Source organism: Carcharhinus amblyrhynchos, chromosome 14, assembly GCF_965287045.1.
Source record: "Carcharhinus amblyrhynchos chromosome 14, sCarAmb.v2.hapA, whole genome shotgun sequence".
In the NCBI taxonomy this organism is placed as follows: Eukaryota; Metazoa; Chordata; class Chondrichthyes; order Carcharhiniformes; family Carcharhinidae; genus Carcharhinus; species Carcharhinus amblyrhynchos.
Window position 1 is genome coordinate 12,711,308 of NC_137337.1, and position 27,127 is coordinate 12,738,434.

Below are 27,127 nucleotides of genomic sequence, written 5' to 3' on the forward strand. Positions count from 1 at the left end.
GATCTCCTCTCATTCTTCTAAACTCTAACGAGTACAAGCCCAGTTTATTCAGCCTCTCCTCATAGCTCAACCCCCTCAACTCCGGTATCAGCCTAGTAAACCTCCTCTGCACTCCCTCCAAGGCCAAAATATCTTTGCGCAGGTGCTGTCCCCATTAGCAAGGCAAATCACCTGAGATATTCAACTGTTGGTAACAAATCATTAAGCCTAATCGCTTGGGCAATAGGACCCTAGCCATGGAGAGGATCCCCAGACACAAACTCATTGAGTTATAATGGAAATACTTCATAGGCAATCACAATTAGGCACAGTAAGTAGTCTCACAACTAACTTCAGGTTAAAGTCCAACAGGTTTATTTGGTAGCACAAGCTTTCGGAGCATTACCCCTTCATCAGGTATGTGATAAGTTCGGTTCACGAGCAGAGCATACACAAACTCAATTACAAGACAATGGTTGGAATGTGAGTCTTAACAGGTAATCAAGTCTTTTACCCCTTAAGACTAGCATTCCAACCATTATCTTGTAACTGAGTTTGTGTCTACATATGCTGTTTGTGAACCAAACTCTTCACTCACCTGATGAAGGGGCAATGCTCCGAAAGCTCATGCTACCAAATAAACTTGCTAAACTTTAACGTGGGTTGTGAGACTACTTTCCGTGCCTAACCCAGTCCAACAGCGGCAACTCCACATCATAATCACAATAGGTCCTTGCTGTGAGAAGGCAGTTCCCAGATATGAATCGATTAAAGTTGCAAAGGGGAATGTACTGGGGACAACCATGTTTGAATCACTGGGTGATGGTCATGTGACAGGCCCACCTTGCACGTTTTAAGCTTCTGCTTTCAGAATAAGGCATAAGCATCTGAGATACTGATAAGAGGAAACTGAGTGGGTTCCTCCTTCCTCTCTCTCTGTCCAGCCCACATTGTAGGCTTCATTCTCTGTTTTCTGACTGTGACCACCCGGGTAAGAGAGAGTCATGCAGCCTGGAAACATTAACTCTGTTTCCCTCTCCATAGATGTTGCCAGACCTGCTGAGCTTTTCCAGCACTTTGTTTTAGTTCAGTCTGCATCTTTAAATTGGAAGCATCAGAATCAAAGGAGAGTCGCAAAACCAAATTCTGCCTGAAGTCAGCAGAGTCATTAAAATTTAGAGTGCATGTTCCTTTTATTTTAATGGACTCCAATTTGACCAACATATGCTACCCTTTGAATAAGGATGTCACTAAGCTCATTTCAAGTCGTGCTCCTAAAACCAGCAAAGAGGGGCTTTCCCCAACAACACAGGGATCAGTGGTGAAAGAACAGGATTTGAACTCAATGCATCAACCAGTCTACCTATCACATTTAAAATATAATTTATTTCTGAGTCAGAAATACTACTTTCTATGGCTTTAATAAACAATTTATTACAAACTGAAATTAACTTTTACTTATCGAACTTTGTGCAAAATATATACTCACCAGCCCCTGGTTATTGTCACTGAAGTGCATGAACAGACCATTGCTTTTGTCAAAGAGTGCTTTACACGTCAGTTCAAACCATTCCCTGCGTGGACCACCCCAATCCAATGCTGAAACAATACACAAATGCATCCTTAGATTCTTCCAGCATTACTTCAGGAAAGTAAGGTTACAACATAATTGTTGATTCTATCAACAATTCTCCAAGGTAAATATGGTATTGATATTTGGAAATGGTGATGACTGCACACAGAATAGTAACATTGAAATTATATTAAAAATTAATTACTATGGGGTAACTTTAGAACCATCTAAATGGGCGAATTAAGATGACCTGAATGGCTTCCTTTAATTACAAAGGACGTGTGATCTTGGAGAAAAATGCTTTGGACGGCTAATAAAAGTGGCAACATAGCCACAAATGTATCTCAAGAAGGAGGAGCAATGGCTGGAGGAATGCAAAGAGGATGGGAAACAGAATTGGGTGGAATTTATCTTGGAATAAGTCAGAAGCGAACACAGTTGCCAAGGAAAAAAAATCCTTGGAAGACACCACTACCCTGCTGCCAGGGTGTATAGGCAATGATGAAACTAACTTGACATGACTAAGGTCCAGTGACACAGGAGGCTCTGACTTTCAAAGGAAGACATGATGTGCACCTGCCAGATCATCAGGCTGGAGGTACCCTCCGATTGTGGGGTGGACACTCAATGCCTGTAGCTCTGAAGGTCACTGTGGCACTAAATTTTTATGCCTTTGGAGTGTTCCAGGGAGCTCTGGGTGATCTATGTGGCGTGTCTCAGTCTGCTGCATATAGCTGTAATCAGGCTGGTCACTGATGCCTTGTTCAGGCACGTGAACAGATTCATTTCATGACGGACCACATCAGCCAGGGTGAGCAGGCAGGATATGCTCCCACTGCACGATTTCCCTACATCCAGGGTGCCATATGAATGTACCCATGAGCCATCAAGGTACCAGCTGGCCACCAGATGTCTTTGTGGACAGGAAGGTTTTCTCATTATGAATAGAACGAGACCCAGATTCTGTGCTTGTGTGTAACTTGCACCATGCAAGGGCAACTTGCACCATGCACATTCTTTGCTATTCACAAGTACCCAGGCTCTTTGCTGCTCCAGATCACCTGGACGGGTGGTTGATTAGCAACACAGGTTACTTACGATACCTGCCAGGCACCCAAGGAGAGATGCAACCACTGCCGTGTATCCACAAGAGTGGTAAAGGAGAGGACCATTGAGCTGCTAAAGACAAGGCTCAGGTGCCTCGACTGATCTGGGGGGTGCCGTGCAGTATTCAACCAAGGCACTGCCACTCATACTTGTTGTCTGCTGCACTTCACCACCTCATTCTCTCCTGAAGGAACCTCAGAGGAGGACATTGATACTGGGATACCTGCTTCTGATGTGGACACTGACAAAGACTCAGATGTTGATGCTGGGCAGCCAGAGGGCGAGAAGGACGAGGGGGTAACTAGGAACTTTCAAAAGGGACAGGGTACAAGAGACAACCTGCTTCACCATTTCTTCAACTAGGCTAGCATGCTATGCTTTCCCACATACTTATTAGGCCTCATCTCAATCCCAAACGAATTACACTCAGTTACTACATGAGCTCAATCCCTTCCAAATAAAAGATTTGATACTGTGGACCTTTCTCAATAGGCAATGAAGAGGGGGACACCAACGTAGCGCACAGGACATTTTTGGCTCGAGTGAAGAAGTGAGAGAAAATTCACATGAAACAAATCCATCTCAATTATTAACAGAGTTCTTTGAAATGACAACAGAGCAAAAGCACCCAGTGCAGGCCCCTGTTTGTGACTAGTGTGCCTTGAGCTTTCATTTACAGGTGCTACGTCTCATTTCCCCTGTCCACTGATAGTGGCATTTGATGCACGTTAATGATTTTGTTGCCCTGCTGCTTGACAGCTGTCCTCTGGTCGGCAGGGCCTGAGCAGGCACCGTCTGGGAGACTTCGCTCAATAGCACTGGTCGGGCAATTGTCAGTCACCATGACCTGATGATCTCCCTCTTCACTCACCCTTGAAATCCAAGGCTCCTAGTGAATGGCCAGTGAAGATCACCAAGTTTGGTACCTCAATGCTACTGGCAAATCGCTCACCATTGTTGTGGCTACATCTCTCATGCAAGTGCGTGCAGAGCTCCGTTGAGTGCTGAAGTCTTCAGCTGTAACACCATACGATGCTGCCCCCAACTCAGAACACCCCTGCAAGGATTGAGGATATTACCACCCATTGAGACACCTGATACTTTGATTGAATAAAGGTTGATGATTCATATCTCTAGCTTTGAGGTGCAGTGACATGTCGAGCTCTGCTACATCCTAAAACCTACTCACGTCTGCAACAAATGATGCATACCCTTTCTCAATGCCCCATTCTGCACAATGCCCACTCAGAATCCATCCCTGCCAAGCAAAGATCATTGAAAATTTTTCCATCACTAAATCCAGGTTCACCGGACCAGGTCATTCTTGCTGACCTCTGCTGGTACTTTGGTCCAGGCCTTCTTGGTTAGATGGGGTCTCCTCCTTCCATTCCTTGGCATCTGGATATTCTTAGGGCTCTAATGCAATCATCAGGGAAATGAAGGGCCTGCTGGCCACCATAGCACCCCTCCCACCTGCTGTGACTACCTGACGTGGCCATAGATTTATGTGGACACCACTTTTAATGTTTGCGGCAGCCACCACTGGACATGGTGCCTGGCATTTACCTGGTCCTGTTGGTCCCGCTCACCCATCGTGGCCACGATTTATACTGGTCACCACATATTGCAACTTTTTATTAGACTCAAGCAGGAGCAGGATTCACAGCTGCTTCAGATTCCATCTGCCAAGCTCACATGCTAAGCATTAAGTTCTATCCATTTACTCGGTTTCTCTCTCCATGAATGGTACCAGACCAGTTGAGTATTTCCAACATTTTCTGTTTCTAGTTGAGTATTTCCAGTATCTGCAGTATATTCCTTTTGTGCAGGAATAATAATGAGTTAGCTGGGCTACTCTTATTCAATTCATAGAAATATTTATATAGTGGCAAATGTGCAAATCCAGAAGCAGGTTGCCTCAAGGTTCTCTCAACTGGAAATGGCACACAAGTCGTAGAAAAGGGAAAACAACAGTAACTAGCACACATTTGCACCAATTAGAGCAGAACTGACATATTATTGCCTTAATACTTCTCTTACTGCTTTTTATTACAATGCTTTAATTTATGCTTTTTGTGATAGATATGAATATAGGTGCAGGTTGTGGGTTAAACCCCAAGGGTGGGAATAACAAAAGTAAAATTCTCAAGGCAACAAGGTTATACAAAATCCCACATCCATTCAAAAGGAAATCTAGTAGAGTCCCAGTCACACCAATTTATCACCATAGCCTAAATTTGTCATCCACGACCAATTAGATTTTACAGCAAGTAGGGTTTGTTCCATTAAAGCATATATCATTTTTTCAAATGTTGATTACTCTTTAGCACTGACCTTCTTCATCCTGAAAGATCACTTCAAAATTCTTGGTCCAATCAGAGACTGAGAAGTTTCGTGTAGCTTTCAGCGACTAGTTGCAGAAATTTAAACCAGGAATTAAAGACAAACCAAGTTATAATTAGAATTGCTGTCAAATTCAAATCATTTCTAAGCTATACATTAGATTGGATTCTTCAAATTACTATGTTCTCTTGTCAGATGAATGCCTGAACTTACATGCTGATGGAACACTCATAAATTAGGTGAAAAACAACAAAACAAAATGAATGGATGATATTAAAGGAGAACGTTCAACTAATAACTTTACTTATCAAAGCATATAGATTCAGACAGCACATTAAACTTACCGACTCAAGAAAACTGTGGCGACTGACTTTTAGGGCAATTTTTGTATGTGATCGTTTCACGTGCATTTGACGAAGCTCCCGCTGAAAGAAATTCATTTTGTCTTGGAAAGTTTCAGAACCTCCTGGATAGAGAAGAACGAAAAATGTACTTTTTAATCTAAATTGACAACAAGAAATAAGAGAAATAGCCCCTTAAGCATGCTCTGCCATTTAGTACAATCATTTAACTTCTGCCTCAACTCCACTTTACCACATCCAATGATTCCCTGAGACACCAAACATCTGTCCTTAAATATACTGAACAATGGAAGGTCCACAACCTTTTGGTTGAAAGATTCCAAAGATTCACAATCCATCAGGTGAAGGAGTTCTCCAACACTATATGATTGCCCCCTTGTCCTGAGTCCACATGTTCTAGATTGTCCAATCAGGAAAGGCACCCTCTGAATGTCATCGGTCAAGCCTCTTCAGAATCTTGTATGTTTTAATGAGATCAGCTGTCATTCCTATAACATCCTAAGAGCATCAGCCCTAATTACTCAATCTTGCATAACAGGACAGCCATCTGATCCCAGCAACCAATCCAATGAATCTTTGCTCTACCACCTCCAACATAAAAGTTACCCTTCCTTATACATAAAACCAAACTGCACAGTGCTCCGGAAGTAATCTAACAAAGTCCTGTACAATTCTAGCAAGACATCTTATTGCTGTGCTCCAATTTCCTTGCAATAAAGGCCAAAATTCCATTTGGTTTCCTAATTCTTGCTGCACCTCCAGGCTTTTTGTCTTCATCGTACTAGTACAGTCAAGTCTCTATGGACATCAACATATCAAAATTTCAGGCCTCAAAGTTCTGCTTTTCTATTCTTACTATCAAAGTGTGTAACCTCACAGTATGCTCCACTATCTTGTTGTTCACTCAATTAAGCTTCTACATCATGTTGTAGCATGTTTCTCACTGCTTGCATTCCCATCTAGCTTTGTAAAGGCAGAAAGATTGCATACAAAAATCACAGTATCTTTGTCCATGTCATTAATATAGATTAATTAGATAAATAGCGAAGGTGCCAGAACAGATCTTTGCAGCTAGTTACAGTTCACTCGCTACAACCTGCCAACTTGAAAATACTTGTTCATCCCTACGCTATGCTTCCTGTGCATTTATCTCAATCCATGTTAATATTTCACTCTCAATACCATGAACACTTATTTTGCATGTTAACCTTTTGTGTGTACCTTATCAAATGTTCTATGGAAATGCAAGTAAACAACGTCTACTGGTTCTCCTCGATCTATCCTACTGGTTACATCCTCAAACACGAATACATTTGTCAAATACGATTTCCCTTTCATAAATCCATGTTGACTTTGTCTTATCAGATAATAATTTTCTAAGTGATTTTTTAAGTTTTAAGTATAGATTTCAGCATTTTCCTATTGATTGATTTTAGGCTAATTGTAGCTTTCTCTCTCCCTCCTTCCTCAAATAATGGGGTTAGATTTGCTAAGTTCCAATCTGCTAGGACTGATCTAGACTTGGGAACTCGGGAAAAATAACTATCATAAATCATAACATAATCTGTACAGGATATGGAAGAAATATAGTAACAATCCATGTGTTTGGATTTGTCCTCAGTGGGCTAAGTTGATCACAGAACAACAATGCCAAGAATACTCCACTGTCATCCCAAGTAGGACACATAATGTTTGTCAAAATCCTTTAAATCAGCCAATTGAGCCCTCAGTTTAATGTCATCCAAAGTACATCATTCTGACAATGTAGAGAGTCCCTTTATGTTGCCTAAAGTACCAATCTCAATTATATGTTCAATTCTTATGATTGGAGCAATTTAAAATACATGGTAGATGACAAATTCATATAACTGATTTACAATGTGACAAGCGTGTAAATGAGCATTGTTGCTAACTGTATAAAAATCTTAAATATCTGAAACAATTAAGCACAGACATTTAGTACCAAGTATATTTATACAGGAGAGTGAGAATGAACTAAAGTAGCAGAAGACAGCTGAACATGGTGATGTAGACTGGTCTCAATACAACGAACCTTTTCTTTTTCTTAAAGAAATTTTGCTTTCCTCGAATAGGTCTCTCATGTCCATTTATATGCAGTGGTCCTGAGGCAATGGGATAGACAGTAGTAACTTGATCCAGCCACATGAAGACATGATCAAATGATTCGAACTGACTCAGCTGCCAGTTTTTCTTCCCTTTCACACCCTAATAAGTGACTAGCCACCACTTGGCAGCTCCTCAAAACCCCTCTGCTGCCTAACCTGAAGACACGGGTGATTTACCGGATGGGAAATTAGGGAATGGAATTCTTATCCAAGCATTATTTGACACAGTTCTGATGTTAGTGTGTCGTCTTTAGCTGTCCAGTTTAATTTTTCCTCAAGTTAACAGCAACATGTTCTCTCATGCAAAACACCTACACAACAGAAAAGTACAAGAATTGGAAGTTTTAATCATTACCAATGTTCTTATGTAAGAAACGGATAAATGTTGCTGCCATAATGTTTCTTTCTTTGCAGCTGAGCTCCACAGGAGGTTGTATCCCATCATCCACCACTAGAGTCAGAAACTTGTGCACTGGGTCTGGACCATGGTAGTAAAACTGAGAAAGTAAAGGGCACAATTTTATTTTTTTTCCCCCCAATTTTCCCTCTTCACTTCTTCTGTATTCTACTGAAACTATTGACTTCTGAGTTTCTTCTTCAAGACCTGTTAATCTGCCAGCAACCTATCCAAGCAGCCAATCTATTGCATTGCGTCTGGACAGAAGCAGATGGTTTATGTGGAGGATGGGGGAGCATCACAACTGCATTTGAGCCTCCCTTCACTGGGTGCCTACATTTGGTAGCCAGCCAGTGAAAGTTCATTGATCTGTGATGAGGTCTGATAACTCCACCGTTAATTCTTCCCATAAACCTGTGATGGATGTCAATTGCAGAACCTTCCTGCTACATTAGTGAAATTAGTTAATTCTCAAATTAAACATTGGATAGATCTGGTCAATACAAAAGTACAGCATACCACGTCACCCTTACCACAACATAAGATAGTTAAACACCAATTGAGAATCAGCACACCACCCACTTCAACACCTGCTGCTAGCCCACTGCCCCCTGCCAACAACACCCACCACCACCCCACCATGTCCCCCAACACCCCCCCCCACCACCACCCCACCATGTCCCCCAACACCCCCCCCCCCCCCCTCACCACCACCACCCCCCCTCAAAACAAAAACCTCAATGTGGACTCCAGACCCACCTTTGTTCCCGGACATACTCTGGAAGTGAAAAGTCTCCAAGGGATGATTTTCAAGTAAAACTCCTTCACTGAGAATTGCTGGAAAACAAATATTCTGTTTACTGTTACGCTTACCAAGCTGCCAAGTACATTGCTGTGAATTGCTTAATTTAAGCATGTTCCAGGAGAAGTTAAGAGATGAGAGATACCACAAATTCCCAAGTAGTACTTCCTGCATTGGCATTGCTGGGCCCAGTGGAGAAGAAGTTGTGAGATCATGGGATGCAGTAACCCTTAGTTACTTAACCCTTGTTAAAGGAAATGAGAGAACAGAAAATTCAAAACAGCGAGGATTGCAATTCCTGATTTTTATGCATCACCCTTCATGAAGGCAAGGACATACAGGCACAAGGTAAAGACAAGTTCGGATTCAGTTACAGTTGCCTCAGCAGTTAAGTAGCCTCTTAATCCTGACTATGAATTGTCAGAGGATGGTTAGCACTTAAGTAACAAGAAGGGAAAACAAAATTGGCAATAACTTATAAACAGAATGCTCTTCAACTTTTCCAGTGGAGAAAATGCTGAAGATAAGGGTGGCTTGAATTTAGGAGACTAGCACTAATGGATTCACTTTAAGAATGAGTGATCTCTCTTCCAAGATGGAAATGAGAAGAAATCATTTCAAGGATCAGTAGCTTATGGAATTCTACTCCCCAGCAGGCAGTGGGGGCTGGGTCATTGAATTTCTTCAAAACTGAGTTAGATAGATTTTTGGTAAACAAAGGAGTCAAGGGTCATGGTGGACAGACAAGAAAGTGGAGCTGAGACCACAACCAGGACAATCATAATCTTATTGAATGGTGGCACAGGGTTGAAGGGCCTACTCTTGCTCCCAATTCCTATGAGATGGGAATAAAATGTACATGATTTAATTTGTACAAGCCAAAGGGCAAATTATAAAGAAGATAGCTTGATGTCCCTCATACCAAAATAACATAACCTGATGAATTCTAGTAAAGCTACACATTAAACATGGATGTGAAAATATTTTCATAATATTGAACATAGGCAGTTCCAAAAACGTGTTACTCATCTCAAGGAGACATTCATTCATTCTGGTTGATCCCACTCCATGAAGAGCTCAGGAAGGGCTTAATCATGCTATTGAATGCTATTATTTTCAGTGGCACTGCATTAAAGACAGCCTTCAGCCAGTGTGACCTTATTGGCCATGCCCAATAACACATCAAGCTTTAATACATCTATTTGACAATGATGTTGTGGAGCTGTCTTCACACATTCCTGGTCAGCATAGGGTTAGATACAGAGTTGAAACACTTTAAGGAAATGAGCAGCTACCAGGCAGAATACAGATGGAACTTTCACTGACAGTAACAGTTAGTTGTAACCCAGTACCTGGATTCACCACATTGCAAGGATACTGTAATCTTTATTGATGGGATTGATATTGCAAAAAAGGTACAGACAATAGTAATTAAACAAAAGGTCAAGTGCTGAATTGCACCATGACCTTTCTGCAGACACATTGGCAGCTTGGGCTTCCAGTAATATGTGGGAAGCCATGGATGTTACTGGTGTCCTAGACAACTACATGTGCAGGAAGTGTCACTGGCTGCAGAAACTTGAGCTTGGGCTTTTGAGCAAAGATAGAACAGGATTAAAAGTTCTAAATTGAGGGAAAACAAATTTCACGAAGTTGAGGGGTGAACTGGTGAAAGTGAACTGCATACAGCTATGAGAAAAGTGTCAAATCAGTGGGAGGTATTCAAAAGCAAGATTCTAAGGCACAGTATAGACATATCCTCAAGGGAAAAGATTAGTGCTGCCAAATCTAGAGCTCCTTGCTTATCCAGAAGCATGTTGGGTAAGATAAAGCAGAAAAAAAAACTCATGACAGTCACAAAAAGTTTAATACTGTAGAAAGCCTAAAAGGAGTATAGAAAGTACAGAGTGAAGTAAAGGAGGAAATTAAGAAAGCAATGAGAGAAAGCAAGAAAAAAGATAAAATCAGCGAAAATCCAAAGATGCTTCATCATCAATACATTAGGAACAAGAGAATAACTAAGTGTAGGGCCAAGAAATGTCCATGGTAGCTTGTGGGTTGTTGTTTCGGAAGAAGCAGGCAGTGTTCTCAATGAGTACATTTTCTTCACTGAGGAGATGGATAATGCAGTCATTCTAGTTAGAGGAGGGGTGTGAAATTTTATATACAATAAGCATAATGCAAGAGAAAATACAGGAGGTCAGCGAGTGTTGTGCCATTATTTAAAAAGGGTGCAAAGAATTATAGGCCGGTCAATCTGACTCGGTGATGGACAAATATTGGAATCAATTTCAATAGACAGAATAAGCTGTCACTTAGAAAGGCACAGATTGATCTGGGATAGTCAGCATGGTTTTGTTACGGAAAGATTGTGTTTCGCTAATTTAAAATTTGTTTGAGGAAGTGACCGGGATGAATAATGATGGTAGCGTCTACATGGATATCAGTAAGACATGTGACATATGGCAGACTGGTCAGAAAAGTAAACACCCATAAGATACAGGGGAATATGCTGAGTTGGATTCAAAATGGGTTCAGTGACAGGAAAAAAAGAGTAATGGTTACTGGATGCTTTAATAAAGGGAAAGCGGTTTCCAGTGACGTTCCACAGTGGCATTCCACAGGGCTCACTGTTGGGGTCTTTGATAGTTGTTGTATGTATTCATAATTGAGGTTTAAATGTGGGAATCATGATTGGTAAATTTGCAAATGACTGAAAAATTGGTTGTGCAGTTGATAGTGGAGAATAACTGCTTGTCCAGAATTATATCAATGGTTTGCTTAAGTGGGTGAAACATGGCATATTAATTCAATCCAGAGGAGTGAGCGGCAATACATCTGGGGAGGAAAAACAAAGCAAGAGAACACTCAAACAGGAGGATGTAAGAGTGGCAGAGGAATCTAGAGAGTAAGCATATAGACTGCTTTCCTTTATTGGGCAAAGCATTGAATACAAAAATAGGGATGTAATGCTGGAACTGTATAAAATGCTGCTTAGGCCACAGCTAGAATTTTGTGTACAGTCCTAGTCACCACATTACAAAAAGGACATAGCTTCTTTGGAGAGAGTGCAGATTAGAATTAGAAGAATGTTGCCAGGGTTTGAAAATTGCAACTATGAGGAAAGACTGAACAGGCTATGGTTGTTTTCCTTAGAAAAGGTGGTGGTTTAGGGGTGACCTAATTATGGTACACAAAATTATGAGGGGGCTAGATAGAGGAGACAGGAAAGACCTGTTTCTCCTAGCTGAGAGGTCAATTATGTGATTCAGCTGATTGGTGGAAGGATTAGAGGAGACATGAGGAAAAAAAAGCCTTTTTACCCAGAGGGTGGTAGGCGTCTGGAATTCATTGCCCGAATTTCACAACCCTTCAGTCTTGGCAAAGGTTAATAATGATTTTTGGAACTCTTCAAAGGTTCGCAGATTTTTGTCTCCATTTCAAATGTCTCCACATATTTAAACTGCATTAACACATTATTTTCCACATTCAAAACTTACACCCTGTCTTGATCTGCACCTGAAACTATTCCAATGAGCTTACCTCAGAATTGAGTGCACAGTTCCATTCGAGTCTGCATAAAACCCAGCACAACCAATTTTAAACCACTCTAATATATCACAATTCTTGCTTATTTGGTCCAGAGTTTCAGATTCAGTTGTAGTTTGATATTTTATAACATTAAATTAGTTCACATGCTGTGAATCCCTAGAATATCTAGGTTATGTGAACAGTTGGGAACATGAAATTGTGACAGGCACAGCATAAATACAAGTCCTTTTTTTCCCACTTCCTTGCATCTTGAACTGAAAAGTAGAAATCAAGAAAAAACAGCCACTTTTAAACGTGAATGTTCACTCTTACATTAAGTTTCCAGCATCAAACTATTCGATGGAAACTAGACTGCATGCAAGATTGTGCTGTGCCTGACTAAACTGCCAAGGTACAAAGGTATTGTCCCCGGTAAAATGATTTATGTGCTTTTGAGGAAAATCTGTATTTTATAATGGGGGTGATGGTCTCTGAAAGGAGATTTCTGGTAAAGGTGTAGGGTTGAGAAATGTCCATGGTAGCTTGTGGGTTGTTTCAGAAGAAGCAGGCCGAGTTCTCAATGAGTACATTTTCTTCACTGGGGAGATGGATAATGCAGTCATTCTAGTTAAAGAGGAGGGGTGTGAAATTTTATATACAATAAGCTTCCAATAAACGATCATGTGACCAAGTTGCATGGGAGATAAACAACAGAATAGCAATGAGTCAACCAGAAGTTAATTAAAGGTAAATTGTGGGTGCAGCTCAGTTTCAAGCAGGAGTTCAATTTTTGTTTAAAATAACCCTGGTGCAGGAAACATGAAATTCTGTATGTGACAAAGTTTAAAACTCTTCTCAGCTGAAAGACTCCTAATAGGGAGTTAATGGCTAAGCTGAGAAGAGGAGCAAGACTCAGGAGTTAAAGAATACTAGAACCAGTTGTGTTCTGTCCATGGTGGCTATGCTTATGAGGCTAGTAAAACCTTTGTTGGCCAGGCAGTCTACTGGTGAGAAACTGTTGGAGGAGATTGAAACAACATCATTGCTGGAAACAAACAGAAGGTCCAAGAAATCTCAACTTCTAAAACGAATCTTTGAAACAGTCCTCAGACAAGTGGTCAAACTTCAATTTCTGTTAAATATCTGACGGGTTATGGTGGGGGTGTGGAAGGAAATTTGATAACAGCAGTTTGAATGAGATTAGTAACCGTTAATTATACTTCTAATATCTTTAATGTAACCAACTATTTACATTAGAGTAATGTTCTTTTATTCTGATGTCATAAAACTCTTGTTTAAACCATGAATCTTGTGGCTTCATCCTTTCAGTAAATACTTGGGTTTTCAGTTTTTAACAAAAAGCAAAACATGTGACTGGGGTCTGTACCAAGATCATAACATAATAAACATGCTCTAAAGCACCTGTCAATATTACTACTGAGTTGCTTAATAAGAAGTGCATAATTCAATCTGTAGTGTTCTCCTTCCTAACTATAAAACGATAGAAGTAACTAGCCTTCACCTACCACGTCTCTATTGACTTTCTCTCCCAGCTAAGCAATTACAAGTATTACCTTTAACCTATGGCTTCACAGTAACCTAGATGGGAAGTATCACCTTGCAGCAGTAATATTTGTATACGTGCCATCTTTGGGGGTAAACAGTCAGTGCTTTTTTTTTTTAAAAACAAAAGTTCTTTCCTCCTAGATTAGGAGCCACAAAATTGTAAGTGATCCAGAGACCTGAGGCAAAATTCTATGGAGGTCATGTGTCCTGCCACAAAGGCCAAAATTGGAGGGCGGCGGGGGGTGAGTGCTTTGTTGCGAAATAGGTGGCATCAAAAGGCTGGCAGCACAGCAACATCAGTAGTGACCATGACCATGCTGAGACTTCACTACGAGGATGAGAACACATCAATCAGGCATGCATCCTCAAAATCAAGTCAATGGGGGTGGAAAGCATTGGGATCAGGTAGGCAGGCTGCAGCAAGGATTGGGGCAAGATCATGGAGGGCAGACTGTACCATTGCAGCAACTGTGTTCATTGCTGCCAGAAGCTCCCCACTCTATGAGCAACCCATCCCATCTGGAACCCACCTGGGAGGTTACTAGGGATTGCCTGCAATTTCCTCTTTCTGCTGGCAAAATGCTATGAAGGGATATGGCAAAACCCTTAACTGGCCACTTCAATGGTTCACTTAGGCTCCCAATGGCATCTTGTCAGCCAGCTTTCCAATTTGTGTTAAAATGACATGGCATCAGGAAGGCACCTCCTCTCACCCCCAAGGCCGTTTCCAATGCCTTTCTGTATCATTTTGCTAGCCTTCCCTGTGTTCCAACCCATATTTTAGTCTTTGATGCTTTAGTTCTAATGTTAACTTTCAGGACAATTTCTCACAACACAGCGGAAGCTTTCTTACCTTTGGTGATATGTAACAATAAACCTTTTTAGGTTTCTTCACTTTCTCAGCCATCAGATTTTCCTGATCTAAATCCTTTTCATCTTCTTCTTCCTCTGTGTTAGCTGATGGGTGTCGACCCATGGTGGCAGTTGTGATTGGTGACATTTGCCACTGAGAGTGAGCATAATTTGCCGTGCTGTATAAGTATGCTTCGAAGTAAACACTGGTTCCTGGAGTTGACACATTCTTTTCTACTGTGTTCTTTTCATTTTCTAATGTCAAGAAAAGACAAATAGTTAATACACAATTCTTTCCACACAGAAACCCTTTTAGTCAGGAATTCAGGTTCCTTTAGGTCAGTATTAATCACTCATTTTTTTGTCAAGTGCTAAAATCCCAAGCAGTGTCTTTCTCAAGGGTCTTTTAGGAAAGCTGTAACAAGGAATGATGGAATGCAAGTCTACTCATGCGATTTCCCCAGACAGTGAACTCTTGAGTTCATGTCTGCAAATAGTAGATAGTTGCCACGTTCCTAGCAAGGCCCGTTTCCACAGAAAAGCTTAAAAAAGGTTAAAGCCTTAAGTCCTAACACTGATTTTCAAAACAGAAGGCAATGACCAAGACTATAAGCATCAGTCCCTCATCTGTAGTACTCCGGGCAAGCTGGTCTGATGTGGAATTTCCACAACAATAACTTTTAAAGTAGTGCAATGCTTTAAAGGTACGTCACAGAAGCATTACCAAACAAAGCTTGACACCAGGCCACAAAACGAGCTAACAGGACAGATGGCTAAAAGCTTAGAAGTTAAAAGAGGAGAGAGAAGTTCAGGCAAAGTTTTAGAAGGGAATTCCAGAGCTTCGGGCATTGGCAGCTTAAGGAACATTGGAACAGGAACAGACCATTTAGCCCCTCAAGCCTATTCCATCATTTAATGAGATCATGACTGATCTTCTAACTCACTCCATATAGCTGTCTTTGGCTCAAATCCCTTAATATCTTTAATTAACAAATAACCATCAATCTTAGATTTGAAATTTAACAAAACTCTAAACTTTCATCATTCTTTATAAGCAGATGCATTTCCTAATTTCCCCCTGCAAGGCTAGCTCAAATTTTTAGACCATGCCTCCCTAATGCCCAACTAGTAGAAATACCTTCTCTCAAATCTACCTCATCTATTACCTTCATCATCACGAAAACTCCTCCAAACTTCTAAATTCCAGAAACACAACTCTGATTTTTTCAATTTAACCCATGGCACCCTGGTATAAATTTAGATAATTTTATGCTACACTCCCTCTAAAACAACATTAAGCTGAGATACTCAGAACTGCACTGTAGAAGAGTCATAGTCGACTCAAACTATTAACTCAGTTTCTCGCTCCACAGATGCTGTCAGACCTGCTGAATTTTTCCAGCATTTTCTGTTTCAATTTCAGATTTCCAGCATCCGCGGTACTTTAGATTTATTATAGAGAAATGATTAAATTGGGGATACAGGAAATGTTAGAGCTGGAGGAGCACAGAAATCTGACCAAAGTGTATGTTTGGAGGAGGTTCCAAAGATAGACAAGGACAAAAGGCCATGGAGAGACTTGAAAACAAGGATGAGAATTTTTTAAAAATCTCAAACCAGCAAGTAAAGGTGTGATGGGAGGACAGGACTTAGTGTGACCTAGAATACAGACATCAGAGTTTTGGATAAGCTCAAGTTTGTGGAGGGTGGAAGATGGCAGGATGTACAGGAGAATATTAGAATAATCAAATCCAGTGTCAAAGTTATGGATGAGGGTTTCAGACACATAATATGAAGTGGGTAGACTCGAACAAAGTTGCAGACTTGTAAATAGTAAATTGAGCGGTACGTTGAAGTTCATGCCAGCATTAAATATGACATCAATATTTGAAATACTGATTTGGTCTCAAGGTAATTGACAGGGGACAGGGATGGAGATGGAGTTGGTAGCTAGATAATGACTTCAGTCTTCTCAACAATTTTGGTAAAGATTTCAGCTTGTTCAATACTGGATTCATCAGTATGACAAATCACAGACGATGGAGACACTAGGTCAGAAGAGATGTGGTAAGTTGAGCTTGATGACAGCAGTGTAAATGTGGACTCTGACAGCATGTTGTCCAATGACAATGCAGAGGGGAAACATGAGAAATACAAGGCTATTGTGGAAGAGTGGGAAGAAAAGTCTTTACAGGTGATTCACAAGCTATGACTAGACAAATAAGAATGGAACAAAAATGAGAGCAATGTCAACACCTTAACTGGATGACATAGGTGAGGCATCAGGAGGAAGATGATGAGGTTGACCCTATCAAAGATTGTGGGCGAGTCGGGATGGATGAGAAAAAATGGTTTTCATTGGTCACAGTCAAATTGGATGTTAGTTATGATTTTGACCAGAGCCATTTCAGTAGTGTTTCAGGAACTAAAACTTGATTAGCGGAAGTCAAATATGGCACTGCAAGAAAATGAGCACAGATCTGGTAAAAAAAACAAGACCTTTAAGGACTTAGAAAGCTAAGGATGGTTGGGGATGGGACAGTAGTTTGCAAGGTCAACTGAAAAAGGTGCAAGCTTGGATCTCAAAATTTAGACTTCAAGTATTACTCACCACTAAGAATGATGATGTCAAATACCCCATTACCAATCAATTGATCCCAATAGGTAACAGATGCTCGAAAACAACCTTTCCTCCACAATGTCAAGTTCAGAAGCACGAGGCACATTGTCTTATTCGAAGAAATGGTTTTGTTAAACAAAACATCTGATGCTTCATTTTCAGGGGCACCAAGCTGAAATATAAGCGACGGATAGAAATATAAATGATACACAGATTAGCAGCAAGTTATGTGTTTTTTTATAGACTGTTTTCACAGTTTCTGTGAAAGTATTTGAAAATTCAAAAACCTACAGGCAGTAGAGTGCACATAGCATAACGTATTGGATATGGTTACACCCATGATCTTCCATTTACTGAGATAATTGATTTCAGCTGCTTTGCTTTGGGGCTGTGCAGAGTCGAGGCCAAGCTCCTCCCAAAGGGAGGCAGAAACAGAGCCACTCAGTGCTTATGGTGCACATCTTCTAATGTTTATCCCACAGCAGAATCAATGGAAGCCTGAATGTGCAATACCTATCGATTCCTTCTCCTTTATCGAAAACACTGAACAGGATGGAAACAACTTAACTGGGTGAAAAGAGGAGAAAGTAGCTTACAAATAAATTCAGTGTTTTGAATCTCATTTACTAAAAATAAATGGCCCATTGATGAACATCAATCCTTACATTTAAGCATATTTCCATTTCAGGGTAAAACTGAAGTGCTTGACTTTTTTTTCTATCTTTCACTATTTTGCGACCTGCAGCCAAGACAATTTGCTCCCTGGGGGAACTTCACTGTTTAAAATTCTACACTTTCCAGAATTACCTTATTGTAGAAGCTTTACATCTTAGGAGTACTGTAAATGTGAATGACACTAATTAGAACACCTCATCCAATATTTTGCCTCAAATCAATTTCTGAAACTTGGCAACTCTGTTAATTGAAGTAATAATGTTATGCCCGTTCAGAAGAGGTTTGGAAGCCTGTAACATCACAGCAAGGTGTGTTATTGAAACTGCAGAACCAAACACATCTTGGGGTTAGATTTAATGAAGCATTCCAACACTCTGCTTCAATTTATCTTACTATCCTGTTATAATTTTTCTACATCTCCACTCTTCCCAAGGAGTTCTAGATAAAAGTAAACTTGTCTTTGAAGCTACTTTGTGGAATAATGAATGGAAGGGAGGAAGGTTAAAGTTGGCACTACCAAAAAACCTCGTGGCAAATAACCCCTCACACATCAGATTGGGGAGGCCTTCTGGCACAGAGGGTAGCGCCCCAGCCTCTGAGCCAGAAGCTGTGGGTTCAAATCCTACTCTAGGACTTGATGGCAATGAAGGTGTATTCATAATATGGTCAATCAGGTTGAGTATCTTTCCGAAGCTCCTTCAACACATACCAATGGCAGGGTATAACAGCTGGAGAGATTCTTGGTCAGCCAGTTAATGGAAAGAATGTTGTAGCCTCTACCATCACTATCCATACATCCAGACTATTTTCTCTTGAAAAGCTTAGGTTGGCAGCAGGGACAGCAACAACAATAGAAGAATAATCTGCACGTGAGCAAAATGTCTGCAATACTACTTCAAGAATGTTAGGAAACATCAGAGCAACAGGAAAGCTAGGGGAATATATTTTCAGATTGTCTGCATCACACGAATATAACATTCTCGAAGGTTGGAGGACAATGCAGAATTTTAATAACAGCAGGCATTTAAGAAAACAGTAAAAAATAGATTGAGTTTTAATGCAGGATCTCTTAAAATGCTTGCTTGTAGGCAACTCATTACTCACTTCTTTGATCTGCACTTTGTAGTTATCCTGATCAACGAGGGCCAATGCATTACTTGTCGGGTTATCATATTCATCACGTGGAGCAATCTGCAATGTGTGCTGTTGTCCGCTAGTCAGTACCAGGGTGGAGAAGTGGTAGAGAATTTTTGTTTTTGCTGGAAATACAACTCCTATCAAATGGGGGCGGGGCAGGGGATGGAGAGAGAAGAGGAGAAATACATTTGAGCTGTTTCAGTATCTGATACTGAAATGTACGATTTGTTTTGACTACTGAGACGAGAAAATTAACATTTCTTCCAACTTTTGGTCCTGGCATCAAAACTACTCATGTGAAATTTAGTGAGGTCAGATATGGAATGAAGTCTCACACAGTTATAGTTTTGTGCAATTAGTGCAAAATATACATCACATAAAGCCTCAGATACATAACTGCTTATAACAAACACTGAAATCCAGTATCCTTTTTCTGTTGGACTGTATGATGCTTTTGTTTACAAGTTCAGAAAAAAAAGGTGATGTTCATTAATATGGTGCCTTTAGCTTAAATGCTAAAGCACATCTTCAATATTATCAAATACCGAGCCATATTTGGGTCTGACAAGCATCGTGCAATGACGAAAGCAAAAGAGAATCCAACGGATATTCAATTGTATTTCTATGCCTAAACCCCCATCAACATCATGAGGTTACTATTGATTAGACAATTAAAGGACACAAACACTGAAGCTACAACAGCAAGTTAAAAACCTTAGTTTCTGGTGAGTAACTCACATTATGATTCCCATAGCTGGTCCACCACCTACAAGGCACAACTCAGGTGTGTGATGCATACACTCTGCTTGCCTGGAGTCAGGCTCCAGCACTCAGGAAGCTCAACGCCACCTAAGCAAAAGCACTTGATTGGCCACCCATCCACCATCTTAAACATTCAGTAATCCACAACCTGCACAGTGGCAACAGTGTGTACTATTTACAAGATACACTGCAGCAACTCGCCAAGGATCCTTCCAAATCATGGTTTTGTAAGTTGGAAATCATGTTTAACCAATTTTTCGGAGTTTTTCAAAGAATCACATGTACATTGGATAAAGGAAAACCAGTGGATGCACTGTACTTAAATTTCCAAAAAGGTGCCACAAAGGTTATTGCAGAAAATAAAATCTCATGGTGTACAGGGTAACATATTGAAATGGACTGAAGACCTAACAGGAAATGGAGTTTTGGATCTTTTTCAGCAAAATTGTACTTTTAAAGGAAGTTTAAACACTTAAACACCATGTTCAAGCTCACTCTTCTCTTTGCTCTCACAAATCTCTCCCTGCAGCCCCTGATCTCAAGTCCATCCCTTTTCTCTCCCCTCCCTCCTTTCACTCTCACAGCTTTGCCCAACGTGGCAGTCTCTCTGGTGTCATCCCACTGATCTACAGTTATCGCAACCCCACCCAGAGGCGGACGTGACAAAGAGGGTAATTTCCCGATTCTGCACACCCACCTCATGCTTAAAATTCCAGATCTTTGGCTCCATTTTGCAGTGCTCGAATGTCTCTTTTATAAAGAATTGAACATAGCATTCAAGATATGGTCTAAGAATTCCATGCAATTTAATCACTGCTTTCTCTGGCTCAGTCTTGTTTCGTCTGTGCTGATTGCAGTTCTACATTGTTGGATACATTGAGTTGATTATCTACTAGACCTCTGGGTCTTATTCAGCATCATTCTTAACAATTTCAATTTAATTCATTCAATGTGCATGTCATTTATTTTTCCTTCCTACGTGCATTACTGGTATGCATTCAATATTGTGAAATTATGGACAATATTTGCAGAGTAAGAATTGGATTACGAATGTACAAATTCATTTCTAATTGAATCCACACAAGCAGCAAAGAAAGCAGACTTCTATCTCAGTCGTCCAAGATTTATTATAAAACTTAAATTCCAGAGAAAGTAGGCCATGTGTTCTAATCATAATTTTTATTCATAGATCTACTGCTGCAGTTTGCTATACAACCAACTCTTATTCTCCTGTCCTTCCCACCACCAAAAGTTAATTTCCTTTCTTTTTGAGCAACAGCTTGTGAGCTTTAGAAAATTCAAAGCCTTCACATATGTTGAACTATAACCAACCTCATCCACATATATGGGACAATGGAATTGTTGGCAGGGTCAATAACACACAAATGACAAAAGATACAAGCATTGTTGCAGTTAAGTGCCAATAAAACCACACTTGGAACATCAACACCCAACTAAGCAATTGACAATGATAGGAAGACAGAGCAAGGGAAAGAAGAGCCAATAATTGAATTTGTAAGCACATCTCCACATGCACTGAACAGTCACCGCTGTGGGGAAGGGCAAATATCATTCGATACCATCCTGCTCCCCCGACAACAAAGGAAAAAAAATCTTGCAGTGAAAATTAAAGAACAAGTGTACGGAGCTGCATTTCTTGACCAATTATCTACCTGTTTATGGAGGCATGAATGCAAGCTAACAATGCGGACAAACCAATAGAGAGAAAATAAAACAGATAAACTCATCCTTAGAGGAAGCATACACATATTCACACCTACCAGGTTGAAACGTCTTGTAGTATGGGCTGTAGGCAACATTCAATCCTCCAAGTTTGACAGAGATTTCGTACCTTCCTGCCTTTCGTACCGTGAAGCCCACCTTTACCACATTGTTCTTTTGTGCCTGAAGTACCTCCTGTGTGATGGGAACATCCAAACCAAGCTCCATGTGTGAGATGTGAATCCGTAATCCCACTGGCCGATGTGCAGGGAATGGGTGGCCATTCTTGTAGAACAACTACACAGCAATAGTGAAAGAATGTGTTTTCAGAAATAAGTTCTGTATTAACGCTTCTCTTTGTTATATAGGCTCATACAACTATAGAAAGATTACAAGACAGGAGATCATTCAGCCTGTTGCGCCCATGTCAGCTTGCTACAAGAGCTTTCCAGTGAATCTCATTCCTCATTTTTATCCCCTTAGCAATGTAAATTCTTACACATCAGGTAATTATTTAATTCCCATTGGAAATGACAATTAAATCTGTCTCCGCCACAACCTCAGTTGGTGCATCCCTGAACCTAACCACTCATTATGTAAATTAAATATTTTCCACATTTAGGGTAAGGAAAGGAGGAGGAAGGCAGTAGTGATAGGGGACTCTACAGTGAAAGGGTCAGACAGGTGATTTTGTGGAGACAGACGGGAAATTCGGATGGTAGTTTGCCTCCCTGGTGCCGGGATGTTTCTGGTCACGTCCGAGAAATCCTGAATTGAGAGGGAGAGGAGACAGAGGTTGTGGTACATATTGGTACTGCTGACATAGGTAGAAAAGGGAAGGGGTCATGAGAAGAGAATATAGGGAGTTAGGTAGAGACTTAAGAAGGAGGAACACAAAGGTAGTAATCTCAGGATTGCTGCCTGTGCCATGAGGAAGTCAGAGCACCAACGGAATGAGGTGGAGAATAACTGCATGGCTGAAGGATTGGAGTAGAGGGCAGGGATTCAGGTTCCTGGATCATTGGGACCTCTTTAGAGGCAGGTGTGACCTGTACAAAAAGGACAGGTTGCACTTGAATCCCAGGGGGACCAATATCTTGGCAGGAAGGTTTGCTAAGGCTACTGGGGAGACTTTAAACTAGAATGGTTGAGGGGAGGGAATCAAAATGAAGTGACTGGGAGAGAGGAGGTTAGTTTGCAAATAGAGAGAGATCGTCGACAGCGTGAGAGGGAGGATAAGCAGGTGATGGAGAAGGGGAGCGCTCAGGCTAAAGGTTTGATATGTGTCTGTTTTAATGCTAGGAGCGTTGCTAACAAAGTGGATGAGCTTAGAGTGTGGATTGCTACTTAGAACTGTGATGTGGTGGCCATTACAGAGACTTGGATGACTCGGACAGGACTGGACACTTCAACTGCCGGGTTTCAGATGTTTCAGGAGGGATAGGGAGGGAGGCAAAAGAGGTGGGGGAGTGGCACTGTTGATCAGAGATAGTGTCACGGCTGTAGAAAAGATGGACACTATGGAGGGATTGTCCACAGAGTCTCTGTGGGTGGAAGTTCGGAACAGGAAGGGGTCAATAACTTTACTGGGTGTTTTCTATAGGCCACCCAATAGTAACAGGGATGTTGAGGAACAGATAGGGAAACAGATCTTGGAGAGATGTAGTAATAACAGAATTGTCATGATGGGAGGCTTTAATTTCCCAAATATTGATTGGAATCTCCCGAGGGTAAGGGGTTTAGATGGGGAGGAGTTTGTTAGGTGTTCAGGAGGGTTTCCTGACACAGTATGTGGATAAGCCTACAAGCGGAGAGGCTATATTTGATTTAGTATTAGGTAATGAACCTGGACAAGTGTCAGATCTCTCAGTGGGAGAGCATTTTGGGGATAGTGATTATAACTCTCCTTTACACTCGCATTGGAAAGGGATAGGATCAGATAAGCTAGGAAAATGTTTATCTGGAGTAAGGGCAATTATGAAGCCATCAGATAGGAAATTAGAGGCATAAATTGGGTGGCATGGTAGCACAGTGGTTAGCACTGCTGCTTCACAGTTCCAGGGACCTGGGTTCGATTCCCGGCTTGGGTCACTATCTGTGTGGAGTTTGCATGTTCTCCTCGTGTCTGCATGGGTTTCCTCCGGGTGCTCCGGTTTCCTCCCACAGTCCAAAGATGTGCAGGTTAGGTTGATTGCCCATGCTAAAAGAAAAATGCCCTTAGTATCCTGAGATGCATAGGTTAGAGGGATTAGTGGGTAAATAATGTAGGGATATGGGGGTAGGGCCTGGGTAGGATTGTGGTTGGTGTAGACTCATTGGGCCAAATGGCCTCTTTCTGTACGTAGGGAATCTAAGTCAGAGGTTTTCTCGGGGAAACGTACAGAAGTAATGTGGCAGATTTTCAAGGAATGTTTGTCTGGCATTCTGCACGACAACGTTCCACTGAGACAGGGAAGCTTTGGTAGGTTACAGGAACTGTGGTGCACGAAAGTTGTAATGAACTTAGTCAAGAATAAAAGAAAAGCGTACAGAAGGTTCAGGGAGCTAGGTAATGTTAGGGATCTAGAGGAGTATATGACTTGTAGGAAGGAACTTAAGAAGGAAATTAAGAGAACCGGAAGGGTCAGTGAGAAGGCCTTGGCAGGTAAGATTAAGGAAAACCCCAAGGCATTCTACAAAGTATGTGAAGAGCAAAAGGATGAGATGAGATGTGAAGGAATAGGACCTATTAAATGTGATGATGGGAAAGTTTGTATAAAACTAGTAGAAATAGCAGAGGTGCTCAATGAATACTTCAGTATTCACAGTGGAAAAGGATCTTGGTGGTTATAGTGCAGGCTTGCAGCGGACTGAAAAGCTTGAGTATGTTGACATTAAGAGGATGTGTTGGGGCTTTTGAAAAGCATCAAGATAGATAAATCGCTGGGACTGGATGGGATGTACGCCAGGTTACTGTGGGAGGCGAGGGAAGAGATGGCAGAGCTTCTGGCGATGATCTTTGTGTCATCAATGAAGACAGAAGAGGTTCTGGAGGATTGTGGATGTGGTTCCTCTATTCAAGAAAGATAGCTCAGGAAATTATCGACCAGTGAGTCTAACCCCAGTGCTTGGAAAGTTGATGGAGAAGATCCTGAGGGACAGGATTTATGAAAATTTGGAGAGGTATAGTATGATCAAAGATAGTCAGCACGGCTTTGTCAAAGGCAGATCGTGCCTTACGAGCCTGGTTGAGTTTTTTTGAAGCTGTGACTAAACACATTGAAGAAAGAGCAGAAGATGTGGTTTATATGTACTTCAGCAAGGTGTTCGATAAGGTTCCCCATGCAAGGCTTATTGAGAAAGTGAGGGGGCATGGGATCCAAGGAGACATTGCTTTGTGGATCCAGAACTGGCTTGCCCATAGAAGGCAGAGAGTGGTTGTAGATGGGTCTTTTTCTGCATGGAGGTCGATCAGCAGTGAAGTGCCCCAGGGATCTGTTCTGGGACCCTTGCTCTTTGTGATTTTTATAAATGACCTGGACGAGGAAGTGGAGGGATGGGTTAGTAAGTTTGCTGATGACACAAAGGTTGGAGGTGTAGTGGATAGTTCGGAGGAATGTCAGAAATTGCAACGAGACATAGATAGGATGCAAGACTGGGTGGAGAAGTGGTAGATGGACTTCAACCCAGACAATTGTGTGGTGGTTCATTTTGGCAAGTCAAATGCGATGACAGAATATAATATTAAGAGTAAGACTCTTAGCAGTGTGGAAGATCAGAAGGATCTTAGGGTCCGGATTCATAGGATGCGCAAATCAGCTTCACAGGTAGAGAATGTGGTTGAGAAGGCGTATGGTGTACTGGCCTTCAATCGAGGAATTGAGTTTAGGAGTCGGGAAATAATGCTGCAGCGGTATAAGACCCTGGTCAGACCCCACTTGGAGTATTGTGCTCAGTTCTGGTTGCCTCATTACAGGAAGGATGTAGAAGCCATAGAAAGAGTGCAAAGGAGATTTACAAGGATGTTGCCTGGATTGGGTGGCATGCCTTATGAGGATAGGTCAAGAGAGCTTGGTCTTTTCTCCTTAGAGGGATGAAGGATGAGAGGTGACCTGATAGAGGTGTATAAGATGTTGAGAGATATTGATCGAGTGGATTCTCAGAGGCTTATTCCCAGGACTGAAATGGCTGCTACAAGAGGACACAGGTTTAGGGTGCTGGGGAGTAGGTACAGGGGTAAGTTTTTCACTCAGAGGGTGGTGGGTGCGTGGAATCGGTGGTGGAGGCAGATTCGAAAGGATCTTTCAAGAGACTTTTGGATAAGTACATGTGACTTAGTAAGATAGAGCGTTTTAGATAACTTGTGGGTCGAAGGGCTTGTTTGTGCTTTAGTTTTTCTATGTTCTACGTCACTTCCGGTTCTTTTACTCCATTTAAACTGCTGTCCTCTAGTTCTCAACCTCTTCCACCAAGGACAATGCAGTTTCTTCTGACCTACTCTGTCCAAACCCCTCACGATTTTGAGGATCTCTATCAAATTTCCACTCAACTTCCTCTTCTCGAAGAAGAAAAGCCCCAGCTTCTCCATTCTATCCTTGCAACTAAAGTTCCTCTTTCCCAGAAGCAGTCTCAGAATTTTCTTTCTCCAGCCACTTCAATGTATTTACTTATTCGTAAAGTAGTGAAAGATGCTATATAATGTGAGTTTGTCTTACTTTTACTTCCAGTTTCCCAAACTCTCCCCTCGCTATCAGCCATGACAGTCTGGTCCTTTGAAAAGCCCTGCCCATCATCCTCTCCACTTTCAAAAACCTACTGGTCTTTAACTCTGACTCCATCCCAACATTCTCAATTTTTTCTTTTTGTCTCTTGATCACAATTCAGGTTTTAATCTCCTTGATATAAAAGGTACTTGAAGATATCATCCTGAGCATGAGCAATTATCAAACTGTCAGCTGTAATCTCAAAACCCAAGAATGGGAAACTGGGAATGACCTGGTAGTTCAGAACTTGACTGCACGCAACTTCAAGATGGTTAGACAATCAACTACTACAGAAGTTAAGGTGATTGCACCTCTGAATCAAAGGTTGAGGGTTTAAATCTTAGTAGTCCCACCTGAAAGTTCCCCTTCAAGTAACACACCATTTTAATGTATGTATAATGAAATATGTAACTGTCCCTTCATTGTTAGTGGGTCAAAACCCTGGAAATCCCTAACAGCACTGAGGGAGCACTTTCAGCAACAGAAACAGAAATGCTGGAAAATCTCAGCAGGTCTGACAGCATCTGTGGAGACAGAATAGAGCCAACGTTTTGCGTCTGGACGGCCGTCCAGAGTACTTTCAGATTGTCACGGTTCAAGATGGCAGCTCACTACTATCTCCTCCACGACAACTGGGGATGAGCAATACAAAGCACCTACATCCCACGAATGGATCAAAGAAGTCCACAGAATTAAACACAAATAAAGTTGACACGTCAGTGTTGTGTAGGCGTTAATCCCAATCACAGGTACTATCCTTTGGATGAAATGCCAAATTAAGACCAAAGTCCAGCACTCCAGTGGTTCGCATGTACTTTCAAGGGCTCATGA

At 41.3% G+C, this 27,127-nt stretch overlaps 1 protein-coding gene across 1 annotated transcript in view; it reads right to left on the reverse strand.

Annotated features, from left to right (window-relative positions):
- The window catches only part of arel1 (apoptosis resistant E3 ubiquitin protein ligase 1), a 71,654-nt gene that overhangs the window by 17,135 nt on the left and 27,392 nt on the right, over nucleotides 1–27,127 (reverse strand). The window contains exons 7-15 of the mRNA XM_080202304.1: nucleotides 21,614–21,851; nucleotides 19,038–19,207; nucleotides 17,250–17,430; nucleotides 14,640–14,893; nucleotides 8,647–8,724; nucleotides 7,846–7,987; nucleotides 5,347–5,468; nucleotides 4,994–5,069; nucleotides 1,469–1,578 (exon numbers count right to left, since the gene is read on the reverse strand). Coding sequence (XP_080058430.1) covers nucleotides 1,469–1,578; nucleotides 4,994–5,069; nucleotides 5,347–5,468; nucleotides 7,846–7,987; nucleotides 8,647–8,724; nucleotides 14,640–14,893; nucleotides 17,250–17,430; nucleotides 19,038–19,207; nucleotides 21,614–21,851 — 1,371 coding nt within the window. The remainder of the gene's footprint in view (nucleotides 1–1,468; nucleotides 1,579–4,993; nucleotides 5,070–5,346; nucleotides 5,469–7,845; nucleotides 7,988–8,646; nucleotides 8,725–14,639; nucleotides 14,894–17,249; nucleotides 17,431–19,037; nucleotides 19,208–21,613; nucleotides 21,852–27,127) is intronic.